At 41.1% G+C, this 17,805-nt stretch overlaps 1 protein-coding gene across 17 annotated transcripts in view; it reads left to right on the forward strand.

Moving 5' to 3' along the window:
• TSPAN4 (tetraspanin 4) overlaps positions 1 to 17,805 on the forward strand; it is a 412,669-nt gene that overhangs the window by 174,478 nt on the left and 220,386 nt on the right. The window contains exon 1 of one of the 17 annotated variants that reach the window (XM_068193875.1): positions 16,317 to 16,414. The exons of the other annotated variants lie outside the window; for them this stretch is intronic. Coding sequence (XP_068049976.1) covers positions 16,348 to 16,414 — 67 coding nt within the window. The 5' untranslated portion in view covers positions 16,317 to 16,347. Of the gene's footprint in view, positions 1 to 16,316; positions 16,415 to 17,805 lie in introns of those variants that run through there. 17 annotated transcript variants of the gene reach the window in all.

The raw sequence follows: 17,805 nt of genomic DNA on the forward strand, positions 1-17,805 counted from the left end.
TTTGTAACTCCTTTCTTCTGTCTTAAAATGTTAATGTGCAGAGCTGTGGAACTTCATGGCTTTTGTAAAGCTTTGTGAATTGCTGTAGTGAAAGATTGTCCTCCATAAAGTGTACAGTGTTATTCCTAGACTCCTGTGGGGTAGAGTACCCTCCTTTTGTTTGTATTGGACTGAAGGGCTGAATAGCAATTGTTGAAGCTTTGAATATTTGCAATGAATTATGGAAGAATAGATAACTTCCATTAATGTAGGTAAGAAACAGACATGCATATAAGTGAACATAAATGTGTATTTGCCAGGCTTTCAGGGAACATAAAAATTGTTATTGAAGTAGAACAAAACAGCTTTAACATTAAGTAGAGTTTCTCTGTAGGAATAGGATAAATATTAGACTGTGAGTAACTGCAAAGCCCCCCCCCAAAACAGGGCTATAGAAATACACACGTGCCTTTCCACTCATGTCCCACGTTCATTAAAAAGCATCAAATGCAGTGGATCTGCTATCAGCAACATCTGTTTCCTGAGTTCTGTTCAGGAGATGCTGATCTACATTTACTTATGTTATTGTCTCACATCCAGGAACATCACATTTTGGCTGCTTTGAAGAGTGTACCAGCAATGCTTCTTGTTCCAGAGAGGTACCTCATCCTTCAGTAGCTTCTCTGCCCCTCCCACTGACTTGTACATAATGATACAAAATGTTTCTTCCAAGATGAACAACTACACTTGTTTATGTGCAGACTGAAAATTTTAGTAGGCAGAGGAAGTGCTTTTAAACTGAAGCTCTGATTTTTAAAAGCAGCTGCAAAAATGTCTCCCAATGATTTCTTAGTTTAGCCAGGAAAAAAAAGAAATATATTCTCATCCTTTTAGTGTGTTATAAAAGTTTATACTAACATAATTCTAATGCAATCAGTAACAATGCAGAGCTGTAAAATAAGTATAACATGATGGAAACAAGCATAATGGTCCTACTTACCAAACCAGAGCTAAACTTTCAGTGTGAGCATGAAGTTTGGTATTTTTGGTCCATCAATAATGCTATTTTGTATTTAAAACTTTTAACATTAGAGTACTCTAAAATCACTGACTCCTTTGCATATCATTAGCATTGTAGAGATGTACTGCTGGTGTCTGGCTGATGGATTAGACACTTTCAGATCATCATTACATCTCTGCCGTCGCTGGTGCTGTCTGTATCTGTAAGAGTAATTCTGGCAATAAGCATTAAGTGATATCATCACTCTTCCAGATAGTCTCTGGAGAAGCCATGCAATGATCTCATGTCTAAGCAGTCCTTTAATCCCAGATGTATCTTTTAATGTCCTGATTTACATGTGTTTCTGCAGTAGTGTGAGGAATCACATTCTACACCGAAGCTTAATGGTTTTTTTTCCTTGAGCTGTCCATTTTTCAAATTCAGCAGTAGAAGTCCATTCTTTTCCAGAAAAATTGTATTTTTTAGATCAAAGTCTGTGTAAACATATACATATCATACACAAGTATGTTAGAATTAGATTTTGTAATTTGGCTGGTTTTCTCATACTCATGTCCCAGTCCTAAAAAAGCTTAGATGAGATTATGCCAGGAAGGATTCTTGGATTGAGTTTGTTATGATTTGTTTGCTTGCTTTTTTATTAGAACTTTTCTATGCTAGTAGAAGCCTTAATTCAGTTGCATTTCAATTGCCAGAAATGCTTTTGCTGAAATAATTGACTTCTTTTTTTAACTCAGCAGACTAATATAAATTATACCAACAAAAGACATTGCTATAGGCTGTGCCTATGATAGCATTAACTGCTTCAATTGTGCCAAGATGGGTCGTACTTGCATAATGATACCAGCAAGCCATTTCTGAAGCAGACCTTGCCTGAGGCACATGCTTAACTTTACATAATGCAAATAATTTCACTGATTTCTGAAATTATTTATAAGACAAAATCTTTGCCCCCTCATTCCACAGACTTCAGTGGAGCTAAAAGCCACCCACAGGGCATAAAACATTTCAAACTCTGGACTAGAGCTGATAGAATCCCTGGGGCTGCAACAGAATTGATCTTTTGATATTGAAGAAGAGATGAGACTTGTGGGTAAACTGTGGAAAACTCAAGAACTGTAGATGTAACTTATTATTCATGTGAAAGAGAGAAGGGAATGAGCAGAGGCTTGCATAAAAGTAATAACATTGCCAAAGGGATGGTCTAGGAAAATGGCCTTTAAAGCAGTATTTTGGATAAATAACTGTGGAACAAGATTGAATCTGTCAAGAGAGTTTTATCTCTGCAGATGACAGGATGCTATGGATGGCCTAATAGCAACACTATGAGGAAACCGTCTGCCGGGCTAAGGTAGAGCTTAGATACAAGATTCAAGAATCAAGAGCAAGCTCCAAGATGAAGATGATATTCAAGTTATGGGCTGATGCAATAGGAAGATGGTTACTGTTCAGAAGTCATAAGGAAAGGAGTTAATGGGCAGGAGAGTCCTTGGAAGAAAATTAAGATGTCTGCTTTAGTAATGATGAGTTTGTGGTAGTTGCTAAACACACACATAAAAATATGAGAAAAGAAGCTGAGATTTCCATTTGAACAGACGGTGTGGTGTTCTGGAAGTCATCAGGCAAGCTGAAATTGTTTGCAAATGAGAAGAAATGTGGAAGGGAAAGAGAAGGAACAGAAAAGACAGAGGCTAGTGAAACTACAAAAGGAAACTGAGGTGTGAAGCATGAGGAGAGTCCAGCAGAGGACACACTGAGGTAGCACTCAGGGAACCAGAAGGAGGATGCAGAGGATGCTGTCTCTGAAGATGTGGAAAGAAACAGCACAACAGCAGGAGCTGTTGTGCAAAACTACTCAAGTGCCTGAGAGGCTGTGGAGTTACTGTTAAAAGTATTTCCCTTTGACTGTAAGAGCATAAAGCAGATGTTTATAGACTGGCTTTTTTGGAAAGGAATTCTAAATTGTTTCTGTGGTCATCTCAGAGTGGCTGATGTGTTTTGGCATGGGTTTTTCAAAATTGGTGGGACCAAAGCAGATTTGAAATTTATTTGTATTGTGAAGGGAAGGATATAAGGAGAGAAGGCTGCAAGGGAGATCTGAGATCAAGGATATCACCTTCATAAACAGAGTTGGTTACAGCAGGAGACCTTTTATGTGCAATCATCAATGAATGATCCCTTGAACAAGAAAATTAATGACCTCAGCTGTGACTGAGACAGTCACATAGGACCAATCATGTAACTCTGTAGTCTACAATGTACATTTAAGAATTTGGCCCTTTAAGTTTGACTACTTTTCGTGATCTGTTTGAGTCAATGTATGCCCAGCTCTGGGTGTATTTGAAAGTTGTTTATTCTGGCATTTGGAAGGCATGATGGACATGTATGTGAAACCCTGAGGGCTGAAGCAGGGTGAGAGCAGTGTCTTTCTGATGTCATGCATCAAATATTGCATGGGACAGACTGAGCTGCTGCAAATGCCTCATGAAGCTCTTAACCATCCAGGAATTATTCCATGCTTTTCTGGTATGAGGCATGTGTTCGTGCCTCAGCTGAGAATGCTTGTCCTGTGCCCATGAGACACAGGGCCCTGGTTTTCCTCAGCCAGTCTTGCACTCCCTTCTGCAGTATCGCTGGTACACTTTAGTGCACTTATTTTGATGCTATGGTCCTTTTAAAAGTATGTTTTGAGTAGATTTAACTAAAATTTTCATCACCTCTTAATACAGTCAGCTGGCTGTGTTCAGATGGGCCAACTGAGGCATTGCTTTGATACAGACATGGACAGTGGCTTGTTGAATGATGGTATAATGTGAGTGGATTCAGCTAATTAGCACCTGTGTTTCTGTTCCTTTTTACTTTGTCCAAGTGAATGCTTTAATGGGCTGTCCCTGAGGACAAGCATATAGCGAGTGTTTCCTGCCCATAAACACCTCTGAAAACGCAGTGAGAGCATTCAGCTCTTGCTCAGCACCGGTGGGCAGGAGTGGGACTTTCTCTTGTGCTTCGAGTGCAGTGTCCTCTGGGTAGCAGAAACCCTTATCTTGCGCTTCCATATTGCTACATGGAACAAAGGCCAGTGTAAAAACAAACCCACCCCATCCCTCCATGGATATTTTGTTTTGCCTGTCTCTTCATGAGCACAAATTTACAGTGAGACAGCCCAAGGCTGACAAAAGAGAGCTTTGTTGCTTTCTGCTAACTTAAAGAGTGACTAGGAGAGACTTCTTGACACACTTGCCATCACTGTCCAGACCTTTTCTAAGTTTTATCTTCTCTGGCTGCAGAGATTGTGAGGTGCAAATCGCCTCTCCTGAAAATGCCCTAAGATTTCCATAGGATGAAATCACTCACTGCAGGTTAGACTAAGACTTCTGATTTACAAAAGTGTCACTGTATTCATGTGGCTTCAGACAACTTTGAATTCTAAAAGCTGTGGCATAAACCACATGGGCAAAGAGGCCAGACTGAGCACCCACCTGCCCTGTATTGTGGTTTGCTGCCCTCCCTGTTGTGTCAGTGGGACTGTAAGTGGGGCTGCACCATGAAACTTGAGCATCAGAATGATGGAGAGTCAAAAACATGGCAGAAAGTGAAAGTATGTTTTGATCTTTAAGTGACCCAGTTCATCATATGGTCCTACAAAATCATCACGTGTGTAGTTAAGGTGCTAAATTGCAGCACAGGGAAGTTAATGAAGGAGCAGGGGCTTAGGGTGCCCTTACACACAGCTGAACAACTGACAGATCAATTTCTTACAGTGCTATTTAATTCCTCTAGGGGGTTTCTGCCAGCATCCAAAACCTTGTAAGCCACCTGATTCAGGAGTCAGTTTATTACAAATACTGAAGGATGCATTTAAAACCTAATCCCTGTACCTCTCTTGTAGCAAGGCTTGAAACCCAAACTATTTTTGTAACATTATAAGGTGTGAGTATGAGTAAATGAGATCTTTGTAAAAACCCCAGCCACCACACAGAATCCTTTGGGACCAAACTTCTCTATTGTGTGGGTGAAGCTGCAGAAGTTGACAGTGTCTGTATAAATTCATGGAGGGAATTGCTTTGGAGAAAGTATTTTTTCCTTTATGAGGGTAAATCAATCCTCCAGAAACCATGCATTTGGTGTGGTTGTGATTTCTCTTTATTCTGAATGCTGACAATCTCTTGGGACTGAAGTGTACTGTTTGTTCACCCTTTTAGTATCAAGATGTGCATCACATTGATGGTTTTCGGAAAGAGGGGAAAGATGGGGAAGGCAAAGAAAATGTTTTCCTTGTAGGTGTCCCTGTGGAAAAAAGCCATTATGTCTTTGTTCTTCCCTCGTACTTTCCACAGGCATCTTGTTTACACAGTATTTCTCAAAACATTTCTAGGTCAAATCAGTCTTTTTTGTACCAGCTTTGACCTCACTCTTATTTATTTATGTGACCAGCTGTTCTCAAGATAAGTGATACAAAAGAGGTAAGGAAAGGAGAGAAGGAGCAAAGGGAGGGAGCAACGACTTTTCTGTCTTCTCTGCCTCTGTGAAATATATATGCAGCAAATAGCCTGAAGGATTGTCTTTACTTCTCCCATTAACTAAGCTGCTACCAGAGACGAGGTTAGCTGATATGAATAGTCACTCGTGACCACAACTAGCAGTATTTGTCTCCTTCCCGTTGTAGGGACTGGAAGGTCCGTAGCTGTGCAGGATCCTGAAGATGCTCTCTGTGGGGCACAGCCATTATATTCTTGCTGCTGGAAAGGCATGGGATTATCTTGATGCTCTTGAAATGTTCCTTCTTAAATGTTCCTCGCATGACATTGTCATCAGACACATCATGCTTCCAGTTAAAGGGACGTGTTTGGAGTGCATGGTCTCTCATCCACATTGCAGAACCGGGTTCCTCCTCAGTCTTGTATCCTTGGGGAATGTATCTTGAAAGATTCAGCTTCGTCCTACAGAAGTTTCATGCACGTTTGGTGGGGTTAGTAACAATGATAGTTTTTAAGATTAGAGCCAGCCACTTGTGATGGTTATCTTAGCAGGTAAGGAGGGTGAGCATCACTAGATATCCACAAAAGCTCAGGCACCTTCAGAAAGTGCCAGTTGCTCTTTGTGGATGGTGAAATTGACCTCCAGAGAACAGTGTGCTGCCAAAGATAATTTCTGGTATCCAAGATACTCTACCCTATTCACAAAGTTTAAGAAAAAGAAGTAGGATTATACCAACTTTACAGATTAGATTGGAAGCAGAGTAAGTGTTAGTTAAATGTGTCAGAGCCGGGGTTTCAATCATAATCATCTGAATCTCAGACTGATGCTTTAGTCTCTAAAAAGGACTGATGTTCTGGAGAGGAAAAGCTTGCAGCAGTCAAAGTTACAGCTTTGGGGAAGTGATTGGCCAGAAAAATGAGTGTTAGCCAAATGTTTTTCATTTTTGGTGTTTGTGTGAGAGAAGCTGTGCATGCTAATTTGGTAAAAATTCAACTTCATCATTAAATTAAAAGTTGTTGTTATCTCAAAACTTTGCAGCACTCCCACATTTCTCCTGACAGCTTGAGCTGTGTGGCACAGACAAGCTAGGATAGTTTAAATGTCAAAATATGCTTTACATTCTTGTATGTGTATATATATCAGGGCATTATTGAGTAAAATAAAACTATGCAGTGTGACAGATTATGTTTTTCTAATTGTCATCATTCTTTAAATGAATTTGTGGCTGTCAAGAGAAATTTGCACTTCTAGAAGCATGGGGAACCTTGGAATTATCTATGCTGAAAGTAAGGCCAGGCCTTGCTCTGTGTAGCTCTTTCTTGAACATTGCTGGAGGTGGCTGAGCTGATTTGAATACATTTGGTTTTGAATGCTTTCCCTTGCTTTGCTAATTACATACCAGGCTGTATTTCATGCAGAACTCTGACTGTTTTTTCTCTATTTATCAATGGTTTTTACTGTTTGTGGGGATAAAGAAGTGGGAAGCTTGTATGCTGAGGGAGCTGATTCTTCATGTGTTCCTCCTGGATGGCCCCTGCTACTGTCATGTTTGTGGAGCAAGAAGCTGGTGCACCCCTATGAGTTAAAGAAGGTTTGTGTTCTCTTTTTGGAAGTGGATGTGAAGTTGGCAGTAGGCTGGAACAGGGAATCTGTTAGCTAAATTTTGCTTAAGCTGGAGAACCTGGACCAGCTTAGCAGAAGTTAAAGAAGCACTGGTTTCTCCTGAAACATTATTGCTGGTGGACAAGGGGCTGACATGACCCAGCAATGTGCACTTGCAGCCCAGAAAACCAACAGTGTTCTGGACTGCATGAAAAGCAGTGTGGCCAGCAGATCCAGGGAGGGGATGCTGCCCCTCTGCTCTGCTCTGCTGAGAGCCCATGTGGAGCACTGCATCCAGCTCTGGGGTCCAGCACAGGAAGGACATGGATCTGTTGGAGCAAGTCCATATGGGGCCACCAAGATGATTAGAGGGATGGAGCACCTCTCAAAGAAGGAAAGGCTGAGAGAATTGGGATTGTTCAGCCTGGAAAAGAGAAGGCTTTGGGGTGGACCCAGTTGTGGCCTTCCAGGACCTGGAGGGAGCCCACAGGAAAGATCTAGAGGGACTATTTACAAGAGCATGTAGTGACAGGACAATGGATTCAAACTAAGAGTGGGTTTAGATTAGATATGAGGAAGTTCTTTGCTCTGAGTGAGGGTGGTGAGGCACTAGAACAGGTTGCCCAGAGAAGCTGTGGATGCCCATCTCTGTCAGTGTTCAAGGCCAGGCTGGATGGAGCTCTGAGCAACCTGGTCTAGTGAAAGGTGTCCCTACCTGTGGCAGGGGGCTGGAACTAGGTGATCTATAAAGTCATTTCCAATCCAAACCATTCTGTGAATCTATGATGATTGCATTATGTGTGTGTTAGGCAGGCTGAAGTGGTGTCTGCATGCACATCAGCCATGGATATACTATTATGAGGTTGCTACAAGGCGCCACTGAAGCACATGAGAAAGGGAATGAGGTAATTAAGAGAGGCAGATTGAAACAAAGATGACTCATCTGATACCTTAACCATAAATGTCACCAATAATTTCTAGCTAGGCAGAAATCAACAACTGCTGTTCCAGTTGGCTTTCCTATTTCCTCTAAAAATATTTAATTTTGAGTTTTGTTTACTATGCAGGAGCAGTCTTTTGTGTACTGCATAGATCTAAAGCCATATATTGTCACTTAAGGGGAGAGTATCCCCATCAGGGATACTGGAGGCACCAACCTTGACCCTAAAGTGTCTTCTATAATTAAGAAGCTCAGACTCTGGAGACCTTAAAACTGTGTGCCCTGCTTGCCAGCTGGATCTCTGGGTTGAGAGATGTGGTTCAAATGGCCAGTTGCATGTAGGAAATTGGAGACAGACAGCAGCAGGGGCTTCAGCAGCAGCTCAAGTTCCACATAGACACCTATTCTCTATTTTGTAGCAAATGTATCGCATGAGTCAGGGATTGCTGTGTTGGTTTCCCCAGATTGCTTTACCTGGTTAGATACTCTGTTGCTTTGAGAGGAAATCTGGAATCGAATGCCACAGGCAGAATGCCCTTTCCTTTTCCTGATTTTTTGGATGCAGATGGATGCCCTCTGTACCCTTGCAGCAGCAGCAGCCAGACAAACTGGTACATCACACCTCTTTCCTCCTGCGTAAAATGAAGGAGAGACTACTTCTGATTAAAATTCAGCCAGAGGCTCTAGTGCTGTAGTATTAATAGCGGTCCTGGCCTTGACAAAAATAGCTGTTAAATGGGGAGTAAAAAGCTTTCTATGTTTGCCAGAGTTATAATGAAAATGGTGGGGATGTCATAAATACGATGTTCGTAGTTAAAATTATTATGGCTTAACAATTTTCCGATGCATTCCACTGGGTTATTTCCAGCACATTCAGATCTTGGAGTTGTAAAGGCTTAATAGAAGATCTTGACAGGGAGTCTTGATCAGTGCCAGAGGAAAAAGTAGGCAGTGTTTATGAAATATGCTCACATTCTTTGCTCACCACCCTGATGTTGCTGCTGTGCTCATTTGTTGTCATCTTCATATGTGTCAAACTCTCTCAAGAAACACTTGAACCAGTTTATGGCTGTGGGTTGCTAAATTCAGTTGCTGGTGTGATGCACACTATGTGAGCCTAACAATGCTCATGGCCTGTAAATACATAGGCTGACTCCTCCTGGTCCTTGGTGTTCCACAGAAGTGGCTGGAGCTGGGCCAATCTACAATTCCTGAAGCCTGAGCATAATGATACATCACTGATGCACTCACTACTTTTAGGAAAAACTAGTGTTTAGAAGGAATCAAGCATGCATGGGTTAATGCTGAACTGTGAAGCATGACCAGAAGTTGCATTTTACAGATCTTTGTAGATGCCAGGGAACTCAGAACTCAGGGAAAATTTAAATACCAGCCTGTGTGATAATGGTAGAACAATAGTAGCTGAAAAACTGTACAGAAATATTTTATTCCAAGCAGTAAAGTGACTAATGCTGATCATTTATGATCCATACAGTAGGGATGTGCATTTGCCTCTCTGTAGCTCCAGTTTCAGTTTGTAGCAGGAACTTGAACACTGGATGGCTCCAGCTTTCATTAATTGTCAATTCTGTCCAGAACAGAGGCTGAACACTCCTATATATTTTTTCACTGATTCCTAGGGGGCTTTGTAGTGGAAGGAGACCCATGTTTGGAAGCTCTTGTGCTGACCTGCAGGAATATTACTTTCTTCTCATTTTCATGTCTTCTGAAGTAAAGGGAAAAGAACTATAAATTTATTCTGAAGCCAAGAACTGCACAAACCCTAGCGTGGCATTATGATCTTTGTAACTGTAGAGGGCATGTTGCTGAGTATGGAGCACACCCCAGAAATACTGGATTGCTAATATTGATTGATATTGATTGATGTTACTTGTTAATCTCATACTAAAGAGACCAACTAGGTCTAGAGGAGTATTCTCATTTGCAATTAATCAGTGTACCAGGAAGTACCAAGAGATAAACAGCAGGGTATCTCAGTTGACAAAAGAATGCAGCACAGCCATATCAGACAGCAATAGAGGCTCCCTGAATTCTCACCTCTTGTTTTGCAGGGTTTTGTATGGGATGAGGCTATTCAGTTGCTTAGTTAAATATATCCTGAAGTGCCTTTCTGAATCCATAGCCTTCTGTGTAGATTACTTTTATGAAGAAATAATAATAATAATAGTCCTACTAAAATATTTTCTGCAGTACTGTAAAAATCATGTATTTTTTGCAGAGAAGGTGAATGACTGCACAAGCTAAAGAAATTGGATGTGTGTTTTATTGCTTGATAGTCAGTGGCTTTTCCAGAGCTTATAAGCAAGCTTGGTATATAATGCCTTTGGGATCCCTATGTCAGTAGTAGTGTTTGCTACTAACACCTTAGCCTTTGTGCTTTGGTAGCACTGGCGGTCTAAAGATTTACAGGGAGGGCTGTATGCTTTACCAATCAACAGATACACCTACAGAGACTCTCTGAGGACCAGTAAACTTGAGGGGAAAAAAAAAAAGCAGTGGAGAGTAATTATGATATGAGCACTTTGAGAAATGATGTCCTAAGAACACTTTGGTGCAGCTGGTATACAGTTGGGAGACAAGAGCATGAATATATGTACATGTCAGAATAAACAGCATTTAAACTGCTGTTGTGCTGGTGGTTGTAGTGTGTGTGTCTAGGTGAGGCTGTCATGCCTTGTGACTGTGTGGGCTGTGGACAGTGTCAACAACCCTCAGGTATTCCTTTCAATACCTGCCTCTCCTACCAACTGCTCTTTTCCAGGCACTGGGTAGCAGCTGCCTGTTTGATCACCTGAACTGTCTGCTGCTGACTCTGTCTTGAATCCCACCTCCAGGTGATCAGACTTCTGCAGAGTCTGCTGGATGCTGGATATGCCTCTCAGGTTTCTTTCTTAGGTAGTAAAGTTGATTTTGTGCTGCTGAGGAACTGGCAGGATCCAGCCTATCCTCTTAGAGAGATGCCCTTTCCAGATTTGATCTATCACGTAAAAGATAACCTGCTGTGAAAAATCAAGGCTCGGCTGTCTCCTTTGATCAGAGCTTCAGTTATTGATCCTGTGTCTACACTGTACATAAATCATTCAGCTTTCACAGAAAATAATATCATGCACCATTCTGGTGCCCTTTGGTCAGAATGGAGGGTGTTGGCTGTCCTGGTTTTTAGCAGCATAGCTGAGAACCCACAAAAAAGTGGCAGCTGTGAGCTAACACAGCAACAGCTGTCTTCAATCTTCTAGCCTGCTCTGAAAAATACAGGGTTAACTGGATGCTGCTGTTCTTGCTGTGCATGCTGGATATGGTTAGGACTCCCAGGTGTATGGCAGCCTTGGGTAAATATGAAATATTCTGCTGGATTTACCTGGGGAACAGTTGAAGCGTGGAAGTGCTTGCACTGAAGCAATGACTGATACTCACAAATTCAAAACATGTGTTGCTCTCTTAGTCTTCCACTCTGGAAAGCCTGAAAGTGCTGAAAAATATTTTTGCATAGCTATTACAACTTGTAAAGGAAGACTTTATCTTAAGGAAGGCACCTGCTATAAGTCACATAAGCTAAATAACATTTTAATATCCACTGTTCAAAATTGAATTACCTGAGGAAGAAGAGGGTTTTTAAAATTCATTTTCTGTTGAATGATGTGTGTGTGATTCCATTTAGAGAAGGTTGAAAGCTGAACATTCGTGTTACTGTCTTGTTATGATTATATTTGGTCCTGCGTTTCCTCCCAGTTTGTGTTCTAAGAAGCTAAGAAGAATTACGAATGTGGTAACACAGGAGATTATTACATTGTTCAGTAGGTGCTATGATATTTCTTATTTGTATATGCATTTTTACAGAGTTTACTGACATTTTAGCTCCTGATCTGGGAATGTGAAATAAAAAGAGGGGGTCAGAAAAGAAATTGTAAAGATGGGAAAAAAAACAAGATGTGAGCTAAGAAAGAATTTGAGGAGACTATCTACAAGAATTTCTGAAAGAAACCCTTGATTTGATGCATTTTACATTATCTGACAAATAGCATATAAAAAAAAAAAAAGAAGCCAAAATTAAAGGTAAATACAGGGGAGGTGGGCTGCAGTACTGAATGTCAAAGGTTGGCAATTTCTGTTGTTGGTTTGACATTTGATTGTTGCAGGGGAATTGGGGTTTCATTTGGTGTTGCAAGTAGAATTAAGCTTTCCTGTGAACAGCATATACAACACCACGACATGCCCTCCAAGTTCATTGATGGACAATGTTTTGTACCCAAAATGAGTGCCTTTAATAATACAAGCACCTGCAGTTTCAATAGCTGTGCTTCTTTTTGGCAGAACATTCAGATGCAGATTAAATAGCTGTGTTGTAAGGTCTTGAGTTCACGCAGGAAGGCAGCTGTGAGGCAGAGCAGCACTAGCACAGAATCCTTTTTCAGCAGCAGCTCAGAGCAAATGCTTAGGAAATAGCAGAAGAAATAAGACATACAGGGATAATTGAGTGTTCTGACTGCTTAGAAGCCAACAAGCAAAACAACTACATTAGTGCAAGCCCAAAGCAGAGGCTCAGAGATACTGCTTTCAGTTCTCCTCTTTGGAACAGGATTAAGTACAAGTATCACACTTTGAGCATTTCCACATGAGCAGTCTGGACTGGAATCAGTGCAGGTGGATCAGTTCAAGGCCTCTGCCTCCCAAGTGGGGCTGATTCTGTAGGCATCTCTGTGAGGTGGGTAAGAAGACTTCTGTTCTAGGCATGATGCTGCAATGACACGAACACAAATTAAGCCTTAAGTTAGCAACTGTCCTGAGCTGTGATTGCAAACCTGGCTCACGGTAGCTGCATGGGTGTTTGTCCTTCTCATGCCTCTGCATTTTGGATGAATAGCAATAATAACAACTATTTAGGATTACTAGCTCTTGAGGCTGCTGAAGAAGAGGAAAGAAATATATGTTTGTGGATGTCTTTTTGAGTTTGGTTTCTGTCTGCGTGTGAGTGCAAAAGGTTTGTCAGACACTTAGCTTGGGATCTAAACTGGAGATACACCTCGTCTTTAGGAATCTCTCCCTTTCCCCTCCTTCTTCTACAGTCAAACCAGAGCAGTGCTGCAAAATGGCAGCAGCTATCTCAGCTGTCAGGTCATTCCTCTGTTTAAAAAATTTCTGTTTAAGCAGGATCCACAGCCTGGCTGTACTTTTTGAAGAGTAACAGAAAGACCTGAAGACGCCTCTGAGTTTCTGCATTATAACTGCAATTTAAAATAATTTGATGTTCTCTCTGAAAATTGAAACTATAAAGTTGATGAATTGGTTTCAGATTCTTTTTTCTGTTGGTCTTCAGTTGCATGGACTGTTTAACACCAATGATGGATAGTTTCATTACAGTTCTTGTCCTATAAGCATATAGGATCTTTATGAAAAAGTGATTTAGGATTTCTTCATGATGCCTGAAAATGTCATAAAAGATGCCTTGCATGGTGCTAATCCTTAAAAGTGAGATGAGTATGGTGTTTTTTTCTGGAAGAATGAAAACTTTAAAACCTGTTGGAATTTGGCATCCTAAATTGCTACTTTTTTAATGTATATCCCCTCCATCCTCCTTTCTCATATATTAAAACCTCTCTGGTAATTGTGATGGAGACTGCTACAATCCTTTTTGTGATTTCCTTTTGATACTGAAAAATTGTTTCTGTGCTTCATGTAGGTTTTTTTTTTTTCCTATTTGACCATTGAATCCAAGCCAGACATAAAATTGAGTACAAAAGGGAAAAACTTGTCTTTCAAAGTAGCAAATATTTAAATAACTATTTTAAACTCTTAATTTAGAAACAAACTAGCAAAAGTTGAAGCCCTCACAGATGGCCTCGTATTGCTACTCCCTGTTTTAGGCACTCCTCTGGCCATCCCTCAACATTGCTGTATGAACCACTGCGTTCAGCTGGGAGAATGGTGAATAATTTGCTGTCTGGTGTTAGCAGTCTCCTAAGCAGCCAGATTAAAAATTCATGGAGGTTATCTTGACTCTTCACTCTCTGGTTTTCAAAAAGCTTGAAATTTGCTGAATAAGGTATTAAAAGCAGAAGCTATTATCAGACAGTCTTGGGTTTATATTAGTGTATGGTTTTTCCTTCCTTTTGAATTCTATTTGGTAGTATGAAAGGAGAACTTTAAGTATTCTGCTGAAAAGGAATGGGTTTTATACCAGTCTTTTTCACTTTCTCTTATTTGTGAGAGCCAATAATTCGAGGCAGTGTCCTTGAACTGGTAGTAATTTAACAGGTAGGAAATATGCACTTCCTAATTCCTAGGCAAAAAGTGATAAAAACTGTGAAGTTACTTGCACAGGGTTTTTGTTAGCTAGACTTATTCTCTCCTGGCTTTTTGTAGCTGATAGAGTTTCTGGTGCTCACTGCAAATGAAAGGGACTTCTGGAGTCAGCTCATTGCGGAAATAGCAGTAGGCTGTTCACTGAGAATAATTTCTCACAGAGACATTAATTCACAGCAACAGTGTTTCTTCTGCTTTATTTCCCCCAGTGCTATGTTAAAGTGGCTCAGCCTTCTGGATGTTACAAGCTTGTATTGCTGCTCCTTTAACCTTCTCTGAGCTTTATGTCGTTGGTGTCAGATCTGGTCCACTTTACGATATGTTTCATGTTCTTTTACACACTCTAATTGTAGCTTTCTTCTTCCCCAAGTGGTGTCCTTCATTTCTGTTTTCCTTGCACTCTCCACCTACACTGTCTCAATAATCTCTCTGTAAGTATGAAACAGCAAAGGGTGGATTCCCCATATCAAGGCCTTGCTTAGGAGGGGCAGATCCTTCAGAATTGCAGAACAGTCTGTGTGATGCTAGAGGCAGCCAGTTGTGAGTGATGTGAAATAATCCTGTAATTATTCCATTACTTTTTCCAAAATAGAGTATCTCCAGAATGCCAACTGCCCCAGCTTTGGGTGTATCTGGTCACAAAATTTGTCTTTCAGTTACGTGTAGCATTAAGGTTACTCTCAGTGTATGTGTGTACTGCAGCTTCCATTGCAGCTGCCTTTTGAAGGGACCTTACAGAGGGGTTGCTGCCCTAAAACTTATTAGGAAGCTTGGTTGATTTTGGCATTTGCTGCTTGTTGGTGACCATAACTGTCTTGCTATGACCTTGGCAGTCTCACCCTTTGCACAAATTTTTTTATATTGTCCTTGAAACTCCAGATGGCAGGGACCATTTTCTGTGATACGATGCTGTTGATTCTTATCTCAACTTTCATGTGCTTCCACAGGTTAAGTACTAATAATTGACTGTTGTCAGTAGGTCTGCCAGTTTGGCCTTGTTCCTCTTGTGTTTCCACCACCTATTTTTGAGAAATGCCTATAGTTATTTTTCATTGTCTAAAGCAAAATATGAACAAGCTGATTCTCAGTTATTTGGACCTCTCAAGTATGTCCAGTTATGCACTTGTGGACTGTCCTCTGCTTAAGTGATTATATAATGTGTTGATAAGAGTTGATTATGCTAAAAAAAAAATGGTTTTTCATTGTTATTTATACCTCCATTATATTTTATTTCTGAAGTATACTTACAGAATCCTGTAGGTTCGAGACAGCAGAGTTTTGAAGTTTCAGGTGGTCAGTATTCTCTGTATAATCTTGAAAAGTTTGTTCAGGTGTCTGCCTTTGAGTTATTGCTAATTTTTAATGTAAGACAATTCGGTATTTCTGAATGTTCTATATAAAAAGCCATTTTGGTCTGTTTTGTGAATTTTTTGGGATTACCTGACCTTGTGTTTTTTCTTAAAGGACACTGTGATTTTGTTTGACACGTAATGATTTTTTTGTGCGTCTGCAGCCTGTCAGCTGAAAATGTGAGCACGTATTTGTTAAATGTAGGCTGGGGTTGGTGGTGTACAAGACAAACCATATAGACAGTCATTGCTCTGAGCTAATCTTATCTCCCAGAGCAAAGCATTTCTGAGGAATTTCTAATTTTGACAACTGGTATCAAGTGTCTGGCTTCTGAGGGCTGACAATAATGCCAGGGGCTGTGCTGCTTTGTCCTGTTGGTAGCAACTGTGCAGTTAAAGACCCCACTAAATGCCAGGGAACCGTGCATCTTAGCTGGTCAGGTCCAGGGTGGGGGTGTGTGTGCAGGGTAAGGCATCAGCTTCAGCAGTATTATGGGGCAGAAATGCTGTGGCTGCCCAGGGGTAAAAATAGTTCTGGGTTTTCAATGGCTGCATTCCATGGCTGGAGCCTGAAATAATGAATCAGGGCTGAGCTCTCGGTCTGTGCGAGACCAACTGCGAGAGCGGTGCAGACACCCAGAGGGGAGCAGCTGGCCGAGATGAGTCCGAGCCCAGCTCCGCTGATACTCTGGGAAGGACCTGTGCTGCTTGTACACTCCCAGCAAGGTACTGTACATTCATATTTTGATTTCCAGTGGGAGCATAGTTGCTTGAGTGTGAATAATTAAAGATCTACTGAGCCATGCAAAATTTGCCACTCAACCGAAGGCAACTTCTAAAAAGTGTCTGTTCTGCATGAGTTCAGCTTCACAGAGACTTGTGGCTTCACACCTTACAAGCTTCCAGAGGCCTGAGATGATATATTGTGATTGGAAGGGCGTGATGCTCATTCTCACCTGAACACTGTTTAGTGTGAGTGTTTGTCCTTGGTTTCTCATAACAGTTTTTTTTTTTTCCAGAAATTTTCCAGTCTGGAAATTCCTGGGAATTTAAATACGTAAATAGTAGTCCTTTGATACCCTTCTACAAGACTGCTTTTTAAAACTGTATGTAAAACATGTCTGCTTAACTCATAGATCTCTTTGAAGCTTCATGAGATCTATACAGGTTTAAATTACATTTTGAAAGAATTCAAATGATTAGTCTCAGCTGTTTAAAACATAAATTAATTTCATGAGAGGGAATTTTGCATTTAAAATCAGGACCTCATGTTGAAAGTGTTACTTTAAGACTACCAAACTTTTTGTGTCTGACTTTAGCTTTGAACGGGGCAAACAAAACCCTGTTGTTTTGGTGGTTTTTTTTTTGTCCATGAGACATTTCAAATATGTTTTGCTCCAGGCTATTGCTACTAGGACCCTGAGAAATAGATGTTCCTTCAGATTTTGGCATGCCCTGTGAGTTGAATAACTGTGTGATCCTCCTTCCAGAGCGAGTTGCTAGATTTCGTGCTGCTGGAAGTCGCCACGCCAGCCGTGTGTGCAGATTTTCCATTCCATTAGTGCCTGGGCAAAACAATGCAAATCCACACGTGGTAACCTCGCAGACGGCCACGGTGCTCAAATGCATTCATCTGGTCACTTTGTGGGCCCTGGGGTGCAGCCACACACACTTGTGTGACCCTCTGTGTATCTGTTCTTGCTACCCCTGCATGCCTGGAGCAGTGGCAGGCACCTGCTTTCTGCTCTGCTGGCACTTTGCGTGTGACACGGGCACCTGCAGCTGTGCTGTGTTCCCGTCCTGCTGGGTGGGCTTCTCTTAGCTTAGCATGGAGCTGGGGGCTGGTGGCCTTGCTTTAGCAATCCAGCTGCCAAAGCTAATGGCGACTTGTTTTCTTCATTTCTGGTGTGGTGGCACAGCTTATTTCCCTGAACATTGCTGATATTCAGAGCAGAGGATAGTGTTTTCTCAAGCACTCCCACATTGTGAGGCTGATCTGTAACATAAGCAAAGTGAATTTGGCAAATCTCACTTGGAATAACAGCTTTGGAAAGCGAGAAGCATATTGCTCTAAGACTGGGAGTAAAACAGTAAGTCAAAGTAGCTCCATGCTGTAA

This window comes from Anomalospiza imberbis, chromosome 6 (genome assembly GCF_031753505.1).
Source record: "Anomalospiza imberbis isolate Cuckoo-Finch-1a 21T00152 chromosome 6, ASM3175350v1, whole genome shotgun sequence".
Lineage (NCBI taxonomy): Eukaryota > Metazoa > Chordata > Aves > Passeriformes > Viduidae > Anomalospiza > Anomalospiza imberbis.